The sequence below is a fragment of the Eublepharis macularius genome, chromosome 19 (assembly GCF_028583425.1).
Source record: "Eublepharis macularius isolate TG4126 chromosome 19, MPM_Emac_v1.0, whole genome shotgun sequence".
In the NCBI taxonomy this organism is placed as follows: Eukaryota; Metazoa; Chordata; class Lepidosauria; order Squamata; family Eublepharidae; genus Eublepharis; species Eublepharis macularius.
This window is the reverse complement of record NC_072808.1, coordinates 339,055-354,229: the sequence shown is the minus strand read 5'-3', so window position 1 is coordinate 354,229 and position 15,175 is coordinate 339,055. Positions and strand designations below refer to the sequence as shown.

At 46.8% G+C, this 15,175-nt stretch overlaps 1 protein-coding gene across 1 annotated transcript in view; it reads right to left on the bottom strand.

Annotated features, from left to right (window-relative positions):
* Positions 1–9,766, bottom strand: part of LOC129346409 (hypermethylated in cancer 1 protein-like) — a 56,632-nt gene extending 46,866 nt beyond the window's left edge. Inside the window, exon 1 of the mRNA XM_055003761.1 lies at positions 9,047–9,766. Within this exon, the coding sequence (XP_054859736.1) occupies positions 9,047–9,766 (720 nt within the window). The remainder of the gene's footprint in view (positions 1–9,046) is intronic.
* Between the last annotated feature and the right edge of the window lie 5,409 nt (positions 9,767–15,175).

The window sequence follows — 15,175 nt, the reverse complement described above, 5'->3', positions numbered from 1 at the left end:
ATTGAAGCAGGAGAATGGCTCATAGAATTTTGTGAAGCCAACAATTTGTTTATTGCAAACATTTTTCAGGCAACCAAACAGAAGACTGTATATGTGGAAATCACCTAATGGCCAATACAGGAAACAAATAGATTATAAATGGGAAGCAAATTCTGTTCTCTCTGGTAAAACAAGACCAGGAGTTGATATCAAAAATTAGAATAAAGTTGAAGATAAATACTCAAATAAACATACTGCCAAATATATAATCTAAATAACGTTGATCAGGAACTGGAAGAGCTGTGGGCCAAAGCCAGAGACAGTGGCCGCTTCCACACTACTCACCTTCAACAGGAACGCCACGGAACGTTGCAAAAAAACCCACGGAAGATAGCGTTTTCTCATGCGAGTTTTGTGTGACATCGCGCAAAACTTGCATGAGAAAACGCTATCTTCCGCGGCTTTTTCGCAATGTTCCGCGGCTTTCCGATTGAAGGTGAGTAGTGTGGAAACGGCCAATATTAAGGAAGAATGCACAAAGACAAGAAAGGAGAAGTACAAGCTTATTCTTCACTTACATACGTAGTATCTTTAAAAATCACATAAGTAACAGACACTGAAGAAAAAAGACGTTCGTAATGGCAGGCATTATCAAAATAGCTTGCATGTTTGTTTGTTTTTTATAATAATTCTTTACAATTGTCCCTTATTAGGGGCAGAACCATAAGCACGTCCTAGGGTTGCCAGGCTCCAGTTGATGGCTGGAGATGCCTGGAATTACAGCTGATCTCCAGGCGAACTATATTCGTTCCCCTGGAGAAAATGGCTTCTTTGGAGGGTGGACTCTGTGGCATTATACCCTGATGAGGCATCTCCTCTCCTCAAGCCCTGCCCTCCCCAGGTTCCACCCTCAAATTTCCAGAAATTTCCCAACCTGGAGTTGGCAGCCCCAGCACATCCTGTTGTTGAGCAAGAAACCTATTTTAGAAATCAAAACTGAGACTCCTGAGAATGCCACCTGAGTTGGCTGGCTTTGGTGAATAGGCCCAAACCCAAGGCCAGAACAAACTGGCTGCTACTGTGGGCTGATTAGGCTGAGCTGCATGAAGCCTCTGCAGTGGAGAAAACTGCAGAATAATGAACTTAGCTATCCATTGAGATTTGGTCCTTGATCTTTCCCAAGGACTCCGGGGTGAGTCACAATACATCCTTATCTCACCCAAAGGAATCCATTGATGTAGGACGGAGATTGGGGCTGGCTAGAGATAGGGAAAAAGCCATGGCTTAGCTCTGGAATCTGTTTGACATACGGAGTAATGGACAAGGCAGAAAAAGCCGGGGGGAGGGGGGAATAGGCCAACTGGGGCTGCTTGACTTGCTGTCGAAGGGCTTTGATAAAGCAGGGCGGGAGGAAAGGGTCTCCCTGACTCAGATCTAACTCACCCGCCTCGGGTTCCACTAGCCACTCCTTGCAGGGCGATCCATACTAACCGTGCTCCCAGGGTGGCCATCTGACCTTAGTTTCATCCTATTGTCAGTACAAGTGACTGTCCCTTGGTTGGGAGTGGGGGGTCATTGGTATTTCATCATTTCCTTTATTTCTGTGCAAGATTTTTAAAAAGAGAGATGGTATCTTTAGGCGGCATCTTGCACATGAGCAAAGACACTCTGTCCTTACGTGGATTTCATTTAAAAAAAAACAAACCTACAGTGGTGTTCTACAAGCTCAGCGCTCCTCAAAATACATTATTCTGCTCAGTGGATGAGGCATTTTGTACGTGCTTATAAGCACATGACCTGAAATGCCAGAATTTTATTTTAAAAAACCACACTTCCAGACTACAGTCATATGGGCTAGCCTTTCCTTTCTACTCAGATTATAGGGCTGTGTCATAAATAGTTTTTTAGATTTGTGGCTACCATGCCCTATGGCATCAGTTTTCATTGAACGTCCTGTTGATCATGTTGTATTTTTGCTCTGTTGATTCTATTGTATTCACTTGCAGTATGTAATCTGCCTTGATTCTCAGTGAGAAAGGCAGATTATAAAGAAACAACAACAACAAGAAGAGCATGTTCAGAGGGCCCATCCTGCACTGAGAGTTAGGTCAGGTATTTAATAATTCTTCCACATGCATACAGCTGTATGAACGCAGCAACATTTGACCTGATGCAGTGTTAGGGAAAGGCACCGCTTCCCAGGGGGGATGATTTGCACGGCACCTCTTTCACTCAACACATGTGAATCCCATCACCATGCCTTGGATCCCATTTTTGCTTGTCCTGTGTGGCTTTGGCCGTGGGACTGCCTTCCCTCTGACGACTTTTCTGAATGGTAAAGTTGCCAGTTTTTCAAATGGACCCTGCCTTTAACAACAGCTCACTAATGCAAACGTTAGCACGTGGTAATGCTCCTTGCTGTGAAAAAGTTTCCCTTTCTGGTGCCTTCAATATGCCATTAAGGACCGAAAAACAAGCCAGGCTGGGCTATTTACTGGTCAGCTGGCACATCTCTACTGATTAAACTGCAACTAGCTCCCCTCCCCTCCCCTCCAAATAAGAATGAGGGAGAAAGGCGGGTGGCCAAAGCAAAGGCCGTCACTTCCAGCATGCATCGGCTCCAGTACTTCTTGTTTTAGAAATCAAGCTCCGGTGATAAATCCTGTAGTGCTTATTTTCAGCAGCACTGCCCCTCATGGATAGCCCTTATTTTTAGAACTCTGCTTCTCTATAGTACACTGGGAAAGACCGCCTGCAGATCCAGGCCACAGTTCAGAGAGCGTGCTCCCCCCCGCCCCCCCCCCCCGGCCCTTGCCATGCTTATGCAAAGGGAGTGAGACATGTCGCCTCTGAAGAGCAAACTGCTACCACGCTGCGTTTGAAATCTGCTTTGAACTGCTTTAAACATATCCCACTGACGGAAGAATCCTGTGTGTCTCAAAAGCATTTGTCCTGTGCTTTTAAAAAATCTCACCAATGGAAGAATTCTATGTGATTCACCCACTTGCGTCCTGTACTTCTGAACAAGCTGATCCTACTAAAGATACTGTCTTTGGAAGGCTCCCTGTTTTACAAAGAAAACACAATTGCTGCATATATACTTCTGTTACATGGACCAAATACGTAAATTCTGTGACAAACACACCCAAGAAACACCCGTGTATGCAAATCTAGGTACCACGGCCCAATTCCTGTTTGCCACATAAGTGTGGTGGTGTTTCGCTGTGTCATTTTGATCACGTGCATATTTTTTGCTGCAATAAGTTTGTGAAGATGCATGTTTCCAAATACTGGGATCACGTGAAGTGCGCATGCTCTGGAGTCATGATCAGCTACAGCTCCCCGCCCATCTCTGCTGTGCGCCCGGAGATTCCATATCTCCATTGCCCACTTGGCTACAGAAAACACTGGCTTAATGTTGGTGCAGCCACAGTGAACACGCTTGCTACACCAAGTGTGAAATGGTGCCCATTCTGTGTTTACAGTATTCCCTTGGCATCCTTGCCCCAGATATATTTTACTGACCATACAAATCACTCTTGTTTGTCTGAAGATTTGCAGACCATAGAGATATATAATTATACATTACACCCACAACCAATAATATATAGGCAATTTAAAAAAAATATTCTGGATAGTGAACTTACAGCTGGAAACTTCTTACGTGTTGCAAGTAATCAAAGTATACAAAAGGAAATTGTGTTCTGCATAATAATATTTAATTATCCTGAGGGAACCTGAACAAAGAGTCATAGTGCGGAGAATCTTGAAGCTGCAATTCCTTTAAAGACAAGCAAAGCCCAAAGCATTCTCTGAGGGGGGGCAGGAAAAGCAACAAAACAGGAACTCACGAGCAAACAGAGACCATTTGGCCCTCCCCATTTTTGACCCAAGTCAAAACATCTATCAGAGTTCAGCAAGAATCTTTCATGAAGCTGATTAAAAGAAAAGGATGGCCAGGCTAGGAGCCCATACTCAGTGGTCTCTTGAGCGTGTGTCGTCGAATAGGACTTTGGCATAACGAAATAAGCGACATTCTGAGGAGCTCTTGATTTAGGAAATTAGGGAGAAACATTTAAGATACAGAAGACCTCTTTCAAATAAGACGGGGTTGGCAAAATAATGCCTTCTGTGTTCCATTTAAACGCTTAGTCCCCAGAGATTCTCCCCAACCTCATATTACTTTGGGAGTCATAACACTGTAATTTCATTACAGATAAACGTCCTGTTCTTGTAGCAAAGTGAGCCTGGAGTCCCTCTGCTCTTTGTGGCTTCACTTAAAATGAGGGAACTGAGCCGAACACGTATTCATTTGTGCACAGCTCTCCTCCTTCCACTGAAATTAGCCCTGGTGTGTGTATAGGCATTCAGAGCCACACACTCTGGACTGACATGCTGACTTGCAATTTGATACACTTTACAGTGGATTTTAGTAGAGATTTAAGCATAAGTAACTATGTGCTGGATGAAGCCCTTATTATCATTTCTGAGTGTGCAAAACACTTCATGAATATTATCGCATGTCAGCCCTATAAGGTAGACCACTCATATAATCTCTGCAGTGCAGATTGGGGCAGGGGAGCAACAGTAGTGTGGCTTGTCCAAGGCCTGATGGTGCATTCGTGGCACAACCAGCAAGACTGAAGCTACAGATTCTCTGATTTGTAGCCCACCCACTACAAGAAGTAAGGAGACACGTTTCCACTTCCCTAACGACAGTGTGGACACAACAACAGGAATCCGAATAAAATAAATGGGGTGGGGGGAGATGCTTATAGATTCAAACAGGATTTAGAACAGATCCTTCGGAGACATTTGGATAGAAGGGCCACCAGTTAATTTTCCCCCTTCATTGACTTCCTGCTTGAACATCTGTTTCACTTATGTGCTATATAACACAACTAATCAGAAAGAGGGAGCAAGAAACATAATTTTAAAAGTTAAAAAAAACCCCAAGGGCTATCCAGGTTTGTTTATTTCTTTAACAATGTAAGAATGATAATTCTTCGAATAAGTACGTGCCAGGAAAAGACCAGAGAACTACAAAGCGGAAACTGATTTCGTATACATAGGAATGTATCATGTGCAGACTGTATCGGGGTGCTTCAAACAGAATCAGTTTGATTAATTATGTTGCAAAAGCCAAAGGAAAACATGATTTGGAAATACACTTCTGATGAAATTAATTTAATTTAGAATTTAATTTGGGAATTAGATATAAATGTCTATCCTACTTTTGGCATGAATGAAATGGGACTGGAATATTTCATAGTTTTTTTTATGCCACTGTATCCTAAAGGAACCTGACAATAATAGATCTGAGCCAGCAATGCAATTTTCAAAAAGTGAAATTAGCAGCCCAAGCCTATGCTTCTTTAACCAGAGCTCCCCCTGAGTTCACTTTGGCTTGCTCTCAAAGTGCATATCATAGGATTGCATTCTGTGTACTTCTTATCTGAGAGCAAGCATCGCTGGAGAAGTTATTTCCAAGTAAACATGTATAGGATAAGACGGCATGGTTGCAACTCTATTTACACATACTAGGAGCAAGTTACATTGAAAAAGTAGGACTTTCTAAGGGAAAATGGATGGATCAGGCTACAAGCTAACATTGAAGATGTTTTTGGTGTTTTGGCATATTTGCCCCTCCTCCCTGCTGCCCCCCCAAACTGAAAAAAATAATATTTATAAGAGTGTCATATTTATAATTCTGTTCCTTAGTGAAGATTCTCTGAAAAACATTAGCAGGGAAACTAAGCTTTTTAGAAAGAGCTTGGCTTGGCCTTTGAATCACTTGACATAAAACTGGTACAAGAATGTTAAATTCTGAACTGTGGATCCAAAACTGACACCCTGATCCTAAGCGGATGAATTTCTTGGAATAAAGTCCCCCAGTTGCAACGGCACAGCCTCCTCAAGATACACACCTAGAATCGCAACACTGGACTGTTACTTCCATACGGCACCCGTCAGGGAGCACAGCATGTCTGTGTGGCCTGAGCTCTGCTGTATATAACAACGCAAAGACCTTCGGAGAGTCAAAAAACATCTCCAACTCTTAGCTGGCTTTAAAAGCCTTTGCAGAACAGTCAATGCGTAAATCAGCTGACACCACCCAGTCAGAATTCATCCCTCTGGAAATGTGAGGGGCTAATTATGATGATGATATTTATGCCCAGATGTTCTGTGTACAGCAAAGAACAGTTTCCACACATTAACAGCAAGTGAAGGCAAACGATGAAGACCTTTTGAAAAGCTGGAAAATAATGATTTCTTAATCAGTGGCAAAGTTCATGTGGGGAGGGAGGATGTGGAATGTACCAAATCATGTCTAATTGTGGAAGGATCCAAATCTGATCAGCTGTGTAATTTGAAAGCAAAGTTCAATGGACGGGGATATCGTTGTTTCATTCCATGGTAAGAAATGAAGATTTATTAGGTTGTTTAGACTGCCATCCTAAGAACACTTTCATTGGAGTAAACTCCATTGACTAAAATGGGACTTCTGAGTAGACCTACTTAGGATTGCTCCCTAAAAAAGAAAACTACTGCAAAATAAAAACTTTTGACTAAAAGCTTTTGGTTTTGTTTTGGAAAAATCTAGGTGCAGAAGTGTAATCTATAATGTGCTTGAGTGTTGTGAAATCTCTGACACGTATACTACAAAAGCCCATATTAGTTATAGCAAATGTAATTAATGGTGTTGTTTAATGATTTTTCCTCTCTTAGAGATTGAAATTCTGAGAAAGAAAAGCCTTTTTAAGGCTGCAGTACCTAGAAATCAGTCCCATTGAACTAGCAGTCTTTATTTTTGAGCATGAATTAGCTTGCACTACACAGGTAATAGTTCTTCTCTCCCACATAATTCATATTCCTACAATTCCTTTACAAGTTAAACACTTTTTAGATCCCATTCAGAAATGCATAAAAACCAATGAATGACTAGTATAATGAATACGGGATTTTAAAAAGCTGCCTTTATAGTACTAAAAATATAAAAAACGGCAACATTTTTTAAATGTGCAGCAACATTACATTGAATCAATTGTTGACTGTATTCACCCTGCAGGCCTGTGAACACATCCATGTGGAAATTCCAGAGCGGTCGCTGTTTTAGTCTGTAGCAACAAAATAAAACAGGAGTACAGAGGCACCTTAAAAACTAACCGGATTTATTACAGCATAAGCTCCAAGAGCCGAAGCAGACTTCGCCACTTGCATAAATTGTACATTTGTTATGCTGAAGCGGTTATATTTACACCCCACTCCCAGCTTTCTGTTGTTAATATAAATGCATTGGCCAAATGGATGTACACTTCATGCATCTGATGAAGTGTGCCGACTTACCAAAGCTTGTGCTCTTAAATCTCTAACTGTGCCATTCTAAACAGAGTCATATACCCTTTCCGTGAATGTAGAAGGGTGTAACTTTGCGTAGGATTGCATGGGAACGTTCCAGTGCGCCCCCCCCCCGCCACGTTTTACAAATAAAAGAGAACACGATTTTCAGTTTTGTAGGCAAAACAAGGGCCTAATTTTGTTGGCAGCAGTGTGCAAATCACTCGATGCCAATTTATTAAAATAAAAAGAACCATACATTAGTACAAAACACTGTTCCCGATTTGTTTGCAGCTCAAAGATGTGTTTTTTGAAACGACAGGCATTGCAGAGATACCATAAATGTTAGATTAGGGCCTTGCAACAGATTCCCTTTATCATAGCATGACTTGCAGATTTGGGAGACATAAATACTTTCAAGCGAGCGTGAGGAAAGGACGGAGAAATCCGTCGCGCCAGCAAAAGAACCTTTGCATTTGACAGTGATTAAATATTGAGTTTACTGCTTAAAAAATGTTGCAAATAATATTTACAGGGTAACAAATGAGTCCGGCCTCTGTCTAAAGCTTTAAATGGAATATTTCATTTTATATATACATAAAACTTGGTGTATGTTGTTATATTTTATTTGTATTTTGGTTTTGCAATGGCCTATGACTATAGCAGTTTATTAAATGGGGGGGGGGGCGATCCAGCCACTTTGGGTCCCATGGATGGTTGTGGGCTGAGCATGTGCTGAATTCTCCCACTGGAATAAAAGGGCTGAACTTCGGCTGGCCGGCAGAAACGGGGAGCCCCAGATTTCAGGCCTGGGCGTGCGGCGGCGGGGGGGGGGGGGGAGGGTGCTGAGGCATTGAAGGGATTCACGCCCTCCCTCCCTCCCTCCCTCCCCCCATAGGAGAAGCTCTCTCGGTGTCCCCCCCCCCCAACCCCGGCTGGCTTTCCACGGGCATCGGCTGTCACTGGCTGTCTTTTCCTTCCAGGCAGGGGGGGTGCCTGGCAGCGCGCAAAGTCAGGAGCCGGGGACTGGGACTTTGTAGGCCAGTTGGCGGCAGGAACTTCTCATCTCGCCCGCAAAGACCCAGCGCCCAGCTCCCGGTCCACCCGATCGGCTCCAGGACCTGTCCCGGCCCTTTAAAGCCATTATGTCGTTTGTAGAAATACATTGAAAGAACGAACGCGACTCACTCCAGGAGAGGCTTCTCTGCGGCTCTGGGAAACGGTTTAAAACTCCAGAAGGAAAGCGATGCAATTCGCCCCCCGCCGGTTCACCAGGACTTCCTCTGAAGCCCAGCGCGTGTTGCGAACCAGCCCCCCCGCCCGCCCGCCCGCCCGCTTAGGAGACACGCCTTGGGAATGCATTCAAAGGCCTTGGCAAATCGGGCCCCCCTCGCCAAAGGCGCCCCGAGAGGGGGGATGTCAGGAAGGGGTGGGGTGGGGTGGGGGGCTTCCGAAGGGCTTGGTGCCCCTCGGCTGCAGGTTGCACCTCCAGGCAGCTCTCGCGGAGGGGGGGGGTGCCCCTGTGCCGCCTGGCCCCGTCCTGCATGTGCCGCGATGAAGCGCAAGCCTGGCGCGACAATTTAAAGGGGCCGTCCGGAGACACTCGCGGGCTGCATGAAACTGACACGCGGGACGGGGGAATTGACCACGCCGCAAAAAAGTTGAGCCGCCCCGCACACGCGGGCGTACTTGACCCGCCGGCCGCCCGGCCCCTCGCCGCCGCACTTACCTGGGGGTCAGAGGCGGGAGCGGTTCCTGGGCCGGAGCGGGCGGGCCTGGCTTGTCCCGGCCAGGTCTCCTTGGGCTGCCCGTCCAGCGGGGCGGGGGCGAGCGGGACGCAGGAGCCCCCCTCCTCCTCCTCCTCCTCCGGGGGGAAAAGCCTCCCGAGGTCTCGCCGAAGAGGCGCCGCCACGGGTTCCGTGCGCGGAGCAAGGCGGCGGCGGCGGCGGCGGGAGCCGGTCCTGGCGGGCGGCGGGGCGGCATTCCCCGCGGCCGCCCCTCCCGCTCCGGGCCCCCCGCGCGCGCGCGCGTGTCCCAGGCGGAGGCGAAGCAGCCCGGGGAAGTTTCTCGGCGGCGGCCGGACAGCCCCCCACGTGGGAGGTGACACTGCGAGGGGCGGCAGCCGCCCGAGCGCGCAAGCGACAGGGGCCGCGGCGCTGCCTGCTCCCCTCCGCCGGCTCGCCGCCGCGCCTGCCTGTTTAAGGAAGCGCCCGGGTGGGTCCCCACCCACTGGAGCGCGATGGTGCAATTGCGCTTGGCAGAGGGCGCGGGGCACAGCCGCCGTCCCAGGCGGAGGAGCCGCCTTCCCGGCCCCGCGCCGGAGGAAACGGCTCCAGCCAGCAGCGGTCGGCGCCCGGGGCGGCCCTCGCCCGCCCCCCCCCCCGCCGCCCCCCCAACCCGGACCGCCGCCCCGGTCCCAGCACCCCCCCCTCTCCCCCCTCGATGCCATTTGGCCACCGAGATCAGGCTGGTTTTCTCTCTCTCGGTTGCAAGGGAGGAGAGAGACAGACCCCTAGTGGTTAGGGATGTTAAGTGCTAGACTTTCCCTCAAGAGATCGCAATGGTTCCCCCTCCCCTTCCCCCCCCCGTTAAAAAGCAAAGCTACTCTGACGGCTGGGGTGGTGTCAGTGGGGGAGTCGAAGCCATGCTTTGAAAGCTCTTTGCCGGGGGGGGGGGGAGGCAAGCATAGCCTGCCAACGCTCTCATAGACGCGTCCCGATAATTGGGGCCAGGGGAGTTGAACCAAACTGTTAGGAGGAACTCTTGCTAGGAAAAATCACAGAACTTTTTCGAGATACCAGAGAGCACGAACTGAAACACAATCAAGTTAGGAATGGAACCCCTCCCCCCTTGATACCCAACATTAAGGCCGACAAAAAATTACGCTGACAGCTGCTGGTTGGCCCCACAGAATAGGAAAAGCAGAGAAACACTGGGTGGCCTCTGTGGGTCTGAAGCCTGAATCTCGCTATTTAAAGATTCCAGAATCCAAATGCCAAGATTGCGGCCACCTGTGCCTAGCCAAAGCATGGCTGTCTGGCAGTGCCATCCTAAGCAAAGTGACCTCTTTCAAAGGCCATTGACTTCAATAGACTTTGAATGGTTTGCCTCCACTTAGGATGGCACTGCCACAACATTAACTCTTCTTCTTCTTTTGAACTAACACAAACTTTTTGTGAAACCAGAATATAGTTTTATTTAGTTTTTCAAATATCCACACCCTGCCTTTTCTTGGGGCTCAAGGCAGCTTACAACAACACAATTATACCATTGCAATTTAAAATCAAAAGAATAAAACCCCAGATTTCCTCCCCCCCCCCCCAAAGATGCTTGGGGTTTATACCCCATAAAAAGCCGTGGCTAATAAAATGGCCATGCAACATTTTTAGAAAATTCCTAAAGATGACCCCTCCCTCCACATTCTGCAAAGAGGGAGCTACAGTGGAAAAGGCACGTGCTCTGACGGATGCCAGGGGACAGCCAGTCATTGGCAGCCAGATGACCCTACTTGGTGCATGGGGTCAGGGGGGAAGAAGATGGTCTTTTAGATATATGGGTCCTAGGCCATAAAGGCCTTTAAAGGACATAACCCACACCTTGAGTTGGGCTTGGAAACAAACTCACAGCCAATCTATAGCTGTTTCCAGAAGGGAAAGATGTCCCCATCGACCAGAGGCTGTCTGTATCGGGCCGCCACACTATGAACTAGCTGCAATTTCCATGTTGTCTACAGGGGCAGCCCAACGTACAGGGCATTGCTGTAATCTCTCCACACAGTTGCAAAATGCGTGGATCAGCATGGCCAGCTGGGCTGAATCTAAGAGAGGGGAGAGAGCTGGTGAGCCACGTGCAGCTGAGAGAAGGGCACTCTTGGCTGTGAGTGCGAAGGTGGGTCCAGTCTCTTAATTGGCTCTGCAAAATGACAGCTCTGCTCCATCCAAGATTAGTCGATCCAATTCCTCTAAAAACATTTTGGAATGCATTTTTAAAAATAACATTTGATTTATATACCGCCCTTCAGGACGACTTAACACCCACTCAGAGAGGTTTACAAAGTAAACAACAAATACCCTGTGAGGTGGGTGGGGCTGAGAGAGCTCTGAGAGAGCTGTGACTGACCCAAGGTCACCCAGCTGGCTTCAAGTGGAGGAATGAGGAATCAAACCCGGTTCTCCAGATTAGTGTCTTGTGCTCTTAACCACTACACCAAACTGGCTCAATCTGTCTCCTTTGACAAACAAATTATTATTTTTCAAATCCTCTTGTCTGAAACTGAGGCAAGCATGTAACCTTATGTATATCAATGGACCAGACATACAGACTTTGGGGACAGCTCCAATTAGATTAAAGAACTCAGCTGAAATCTGTGGTTAATTGAACTGATTGATAAATGCTTTCCCTCTTCATTAACATGTCCATGTAAAAATGTTACAGTTTGATTGCCTGGCCTTGCAAGGGAAAAAGGGTTTTAAATGACCCAGGAATGCATTCAATCATTTTGATTGGTAGTCCCCTAGTTGTACCCCATGGGCTCAAAGTGGGTCACAGCTATCAAGCACAGATGGGATAAAGCGAGAAAAGCCAACCTGTTTGTAAGAAAGGAAATATTTATCGACAGCCACTCATTTGCTGTGGTTTAATTCTTCACTTAAATGAGGCATTATGAGAGAGACTAGGTAAGGTAAAAGGTACAGGTAGTCCCCTGTGCAAGCACCAAGTCATTACTGAACCATGGGGGGATGTCGCATCACGGCATTTTCTAGGCAGACTTTTGTTACAGGGTGGTTTGCCATTCCCTTCCCCAGTCATCTTCCCTTTACCCCCAGGGAACTGGGTACTCATTCTACCCACCTCGGAAGGATGGAAGGCTGGGTCAACCTTGAGCTGGCTACATGAACCCGGCTTCCACCAGGATCGAACTCAGGTCATGAGCAGAGCTTGGGCTGCAGTACTGCCGCTTACCACTCTGCGCCATGGTGCTCCAAGAGAAGCTAAATCCTATAAATATCAGTTGGCTTTGGGAGCATCTGAGAAAGAGATCCTCCGTGGCCTGGGAGCCACCTGGGGCTCTCACGGTCACTGCCGCCCCATTCCAGGAAAGAGGGCAAGGCCATCAGCTGGCTGAGGTCCAGGAGTGATGGGGAGAGACACGGAGATACTCTGGTGATTTAAAAGACGATCGTTACATATATTTAATATTAATATTTCATTTATTATTTCATTATTATTATTTCATATATTTATTTAAAACACTTATATGTTGTCTTTCCATCAAAATATGGTTCCCCAAGGTGACAAACAACATATATTAAAATGTTTATAACATTAAAACAACACTCAAAATGTGTATATAAATATAATGAAAACATTAAAAAAAGAACAAACACATAAGCGAATAAAAGTAGTAGCAGCAATAACAGCAGCTACAGCAATAGTTATTGTGTTTGGGGGGGTCTTGCAAATGTGGCTTACCATGAGCTGCAGAATGAGGACCCTGGGTCTAAGAGGTGATTCACACAGACTTGTTGACTGGCAACTGATGGTGTGAGCTGAAGCTCGAAATAGACTAGTCAATGGGAGATCCAGTTCCTAACCTCTTTGCAAGCTTCATTACAGCCGCACGAGGGATCCAGTTCAGATCTAGATTACATGGGGATGGGAGAGGGGGAATCTGATATCACAGTTTTTGCAAATCAAAACTAGCCCCCCCCCTCAATTGTCGTAGCTCTTCAAAAGAACAGGGGCTGTGCAGGGCTGTTGTGTTTCTTTAAAAAAAAGTCACAACAGTTTGACTCCTTCTTTTGAAAAATCTCTCTGGTAAGGAGTCGGCTCAAGGTTGACTCAGCCTTCCATCCTTCCGAGGTCGGTAAAATGAGTACCCAGTGTCCTGGGGGTAAAGTGTAGATGACTGGGGAAGGCAATGGCAAACCACCCTGTAACAAAAGTCTGCCAAGAAAACGTCGTGATGTGACGTCCCCCAAGTGGGTCAGTAATGACTCGGTGCTTGCACTGGGGACCACCTTTACCTTTAAGAGGTTATTAAACAACAGGAAAGTTCTAAAGGAGGTTCAGTGGCCCAGTCGTGTGTGCACATCCCCACTTCATGCTGTAGCATGAACATGCATGTAGGAGCAAGTCAGCTCTGTTTTTCCCTCCTGCTTCTCAGCTATTCTCTCTGTCTCTGACAGGTTCCTGACGTGAGCCTGATTTCAGGCAATCTTACGGATCCAGCCATGTGTTCACCCTTAGGCCAAGAGCTGGTTTGTGGTGAGGCTTAGCCCCAGTCTTGGTGTCCATTCTTGCACATGTCATGTAAAACATTTGGCAACAGGTGCCTCTGAGCGTATTCAGCATGGGTTGCTTCAACCATGAAGGATCTCTCGTAGGGATATCACTCTTGGCCGTTTGAAGTTAGTAGGTTGGTCCCAGTGTGCGATAGCAAAAGAGAAGTGTGACTTGATACAATTTCATTAGCAGAACAGCTACTATAAGATCAAAGGCTGATTTCTCATTTCTGATCAGTGCTGTTGTGGGCAAAAATCAAAATGTTATTTGATGCAGTAATTACAGTCCAGTTAGCAGAAGTGACCACAATGTGGTCAAAGGAGGTGGTTTTCCGGGTGTTGGTGCAGAAATGTACCTGGCACTAGATGGGATACGACCCAATTGACTTAGTACAAGGGATACCGGCCATGACTTTCTGTTTTGTACAAGAGTTTTTGTGCAATTGGAAACGTTCCAGGGAATTCAATCCAGTCTTCACAACTCAGATCACACTTGCCTGTGTCGATGCATGCACGTTCCCCCGGAGAGCAAGACAACCGACATGCAACTTGCATGCTTTTCCTTGTATGGAAGCCACATCCAAGCACAAAATCCATCATGTTTAAATTCTATGTAAAGGGGCATTTCATCAGAATCTGTAAGCACCGGTTCACACATTTATGTCACTCATGTACCATCTGTAGTGTGTGACCTGCAATCTCTCATTCACACATGCAAATCGTTACTGAATGACGGACATGCGTTTGTGTGAACTGGCCTAAAGATGTACATTGGGAGGGGGGGGGTTGTTTGGCTAAAGAGTGTCGAGGAGAGAGTGTGGCTCCAGAGGCCTCCCCCCCACACACAGCTGCCCATTGCTCCGTTCATGTGTCATAATTGTCGTTGTAAGTTGATCCCATTCACAGATCTATTCAATTGCTCAGCATCTTTGAAACTGAGTGAACTAAACTCCTGAAACGTGGGGCCATGACAGAGTGAGACAGAAATGGGAGCTGCTTGAAGAAAATAGAAATGAGGAAATCCTTGCTCAGCCACTGGTTTAAAAAAAGAAATACATACAAGTGCATTCTGAAAGATTCACAGTTCTAAAGACTGTCTGTGAACTGCTCTGAATAGTAACTCAGCCCCGTGGTGGCATAACATGGCGGGCGCTGAGCATAGTTCAGAGATGTGCCTGGTGTTGCTCTGAGAGACTCCAGCAGGGCCGCTTATCAATGCGATGGTGCTGCATGCCCGTGGGTGAGAGAGGGCGTGGGCTTTCCTCTGGGGAGGGCTCCTCTGCCAAGGAAGCTGTGGAGGTGTCTGGCGACAGGGTAGCCATACTTCCTTTCTTGTGTGATGACCTGTTCAGAGGGTATGAGCATGCAAAAAAGGTTTCAAACCCGCATCTGTGATGCTTCCGGCTCATCCTAGGCATTCCATAGCCCTGCATATAACAGAAGGAGCTGTGCCGCTTTTCTGCCTTCCCTTGTTCTGTTCTTTTTTGAGGGGGGGCAGGGTGACATCAGGGAGGTGTGCCAGTGTGCTTCTGTTTATGGCTGGCTTTGTCAACATGCTGCTCCCTGATGGGTGG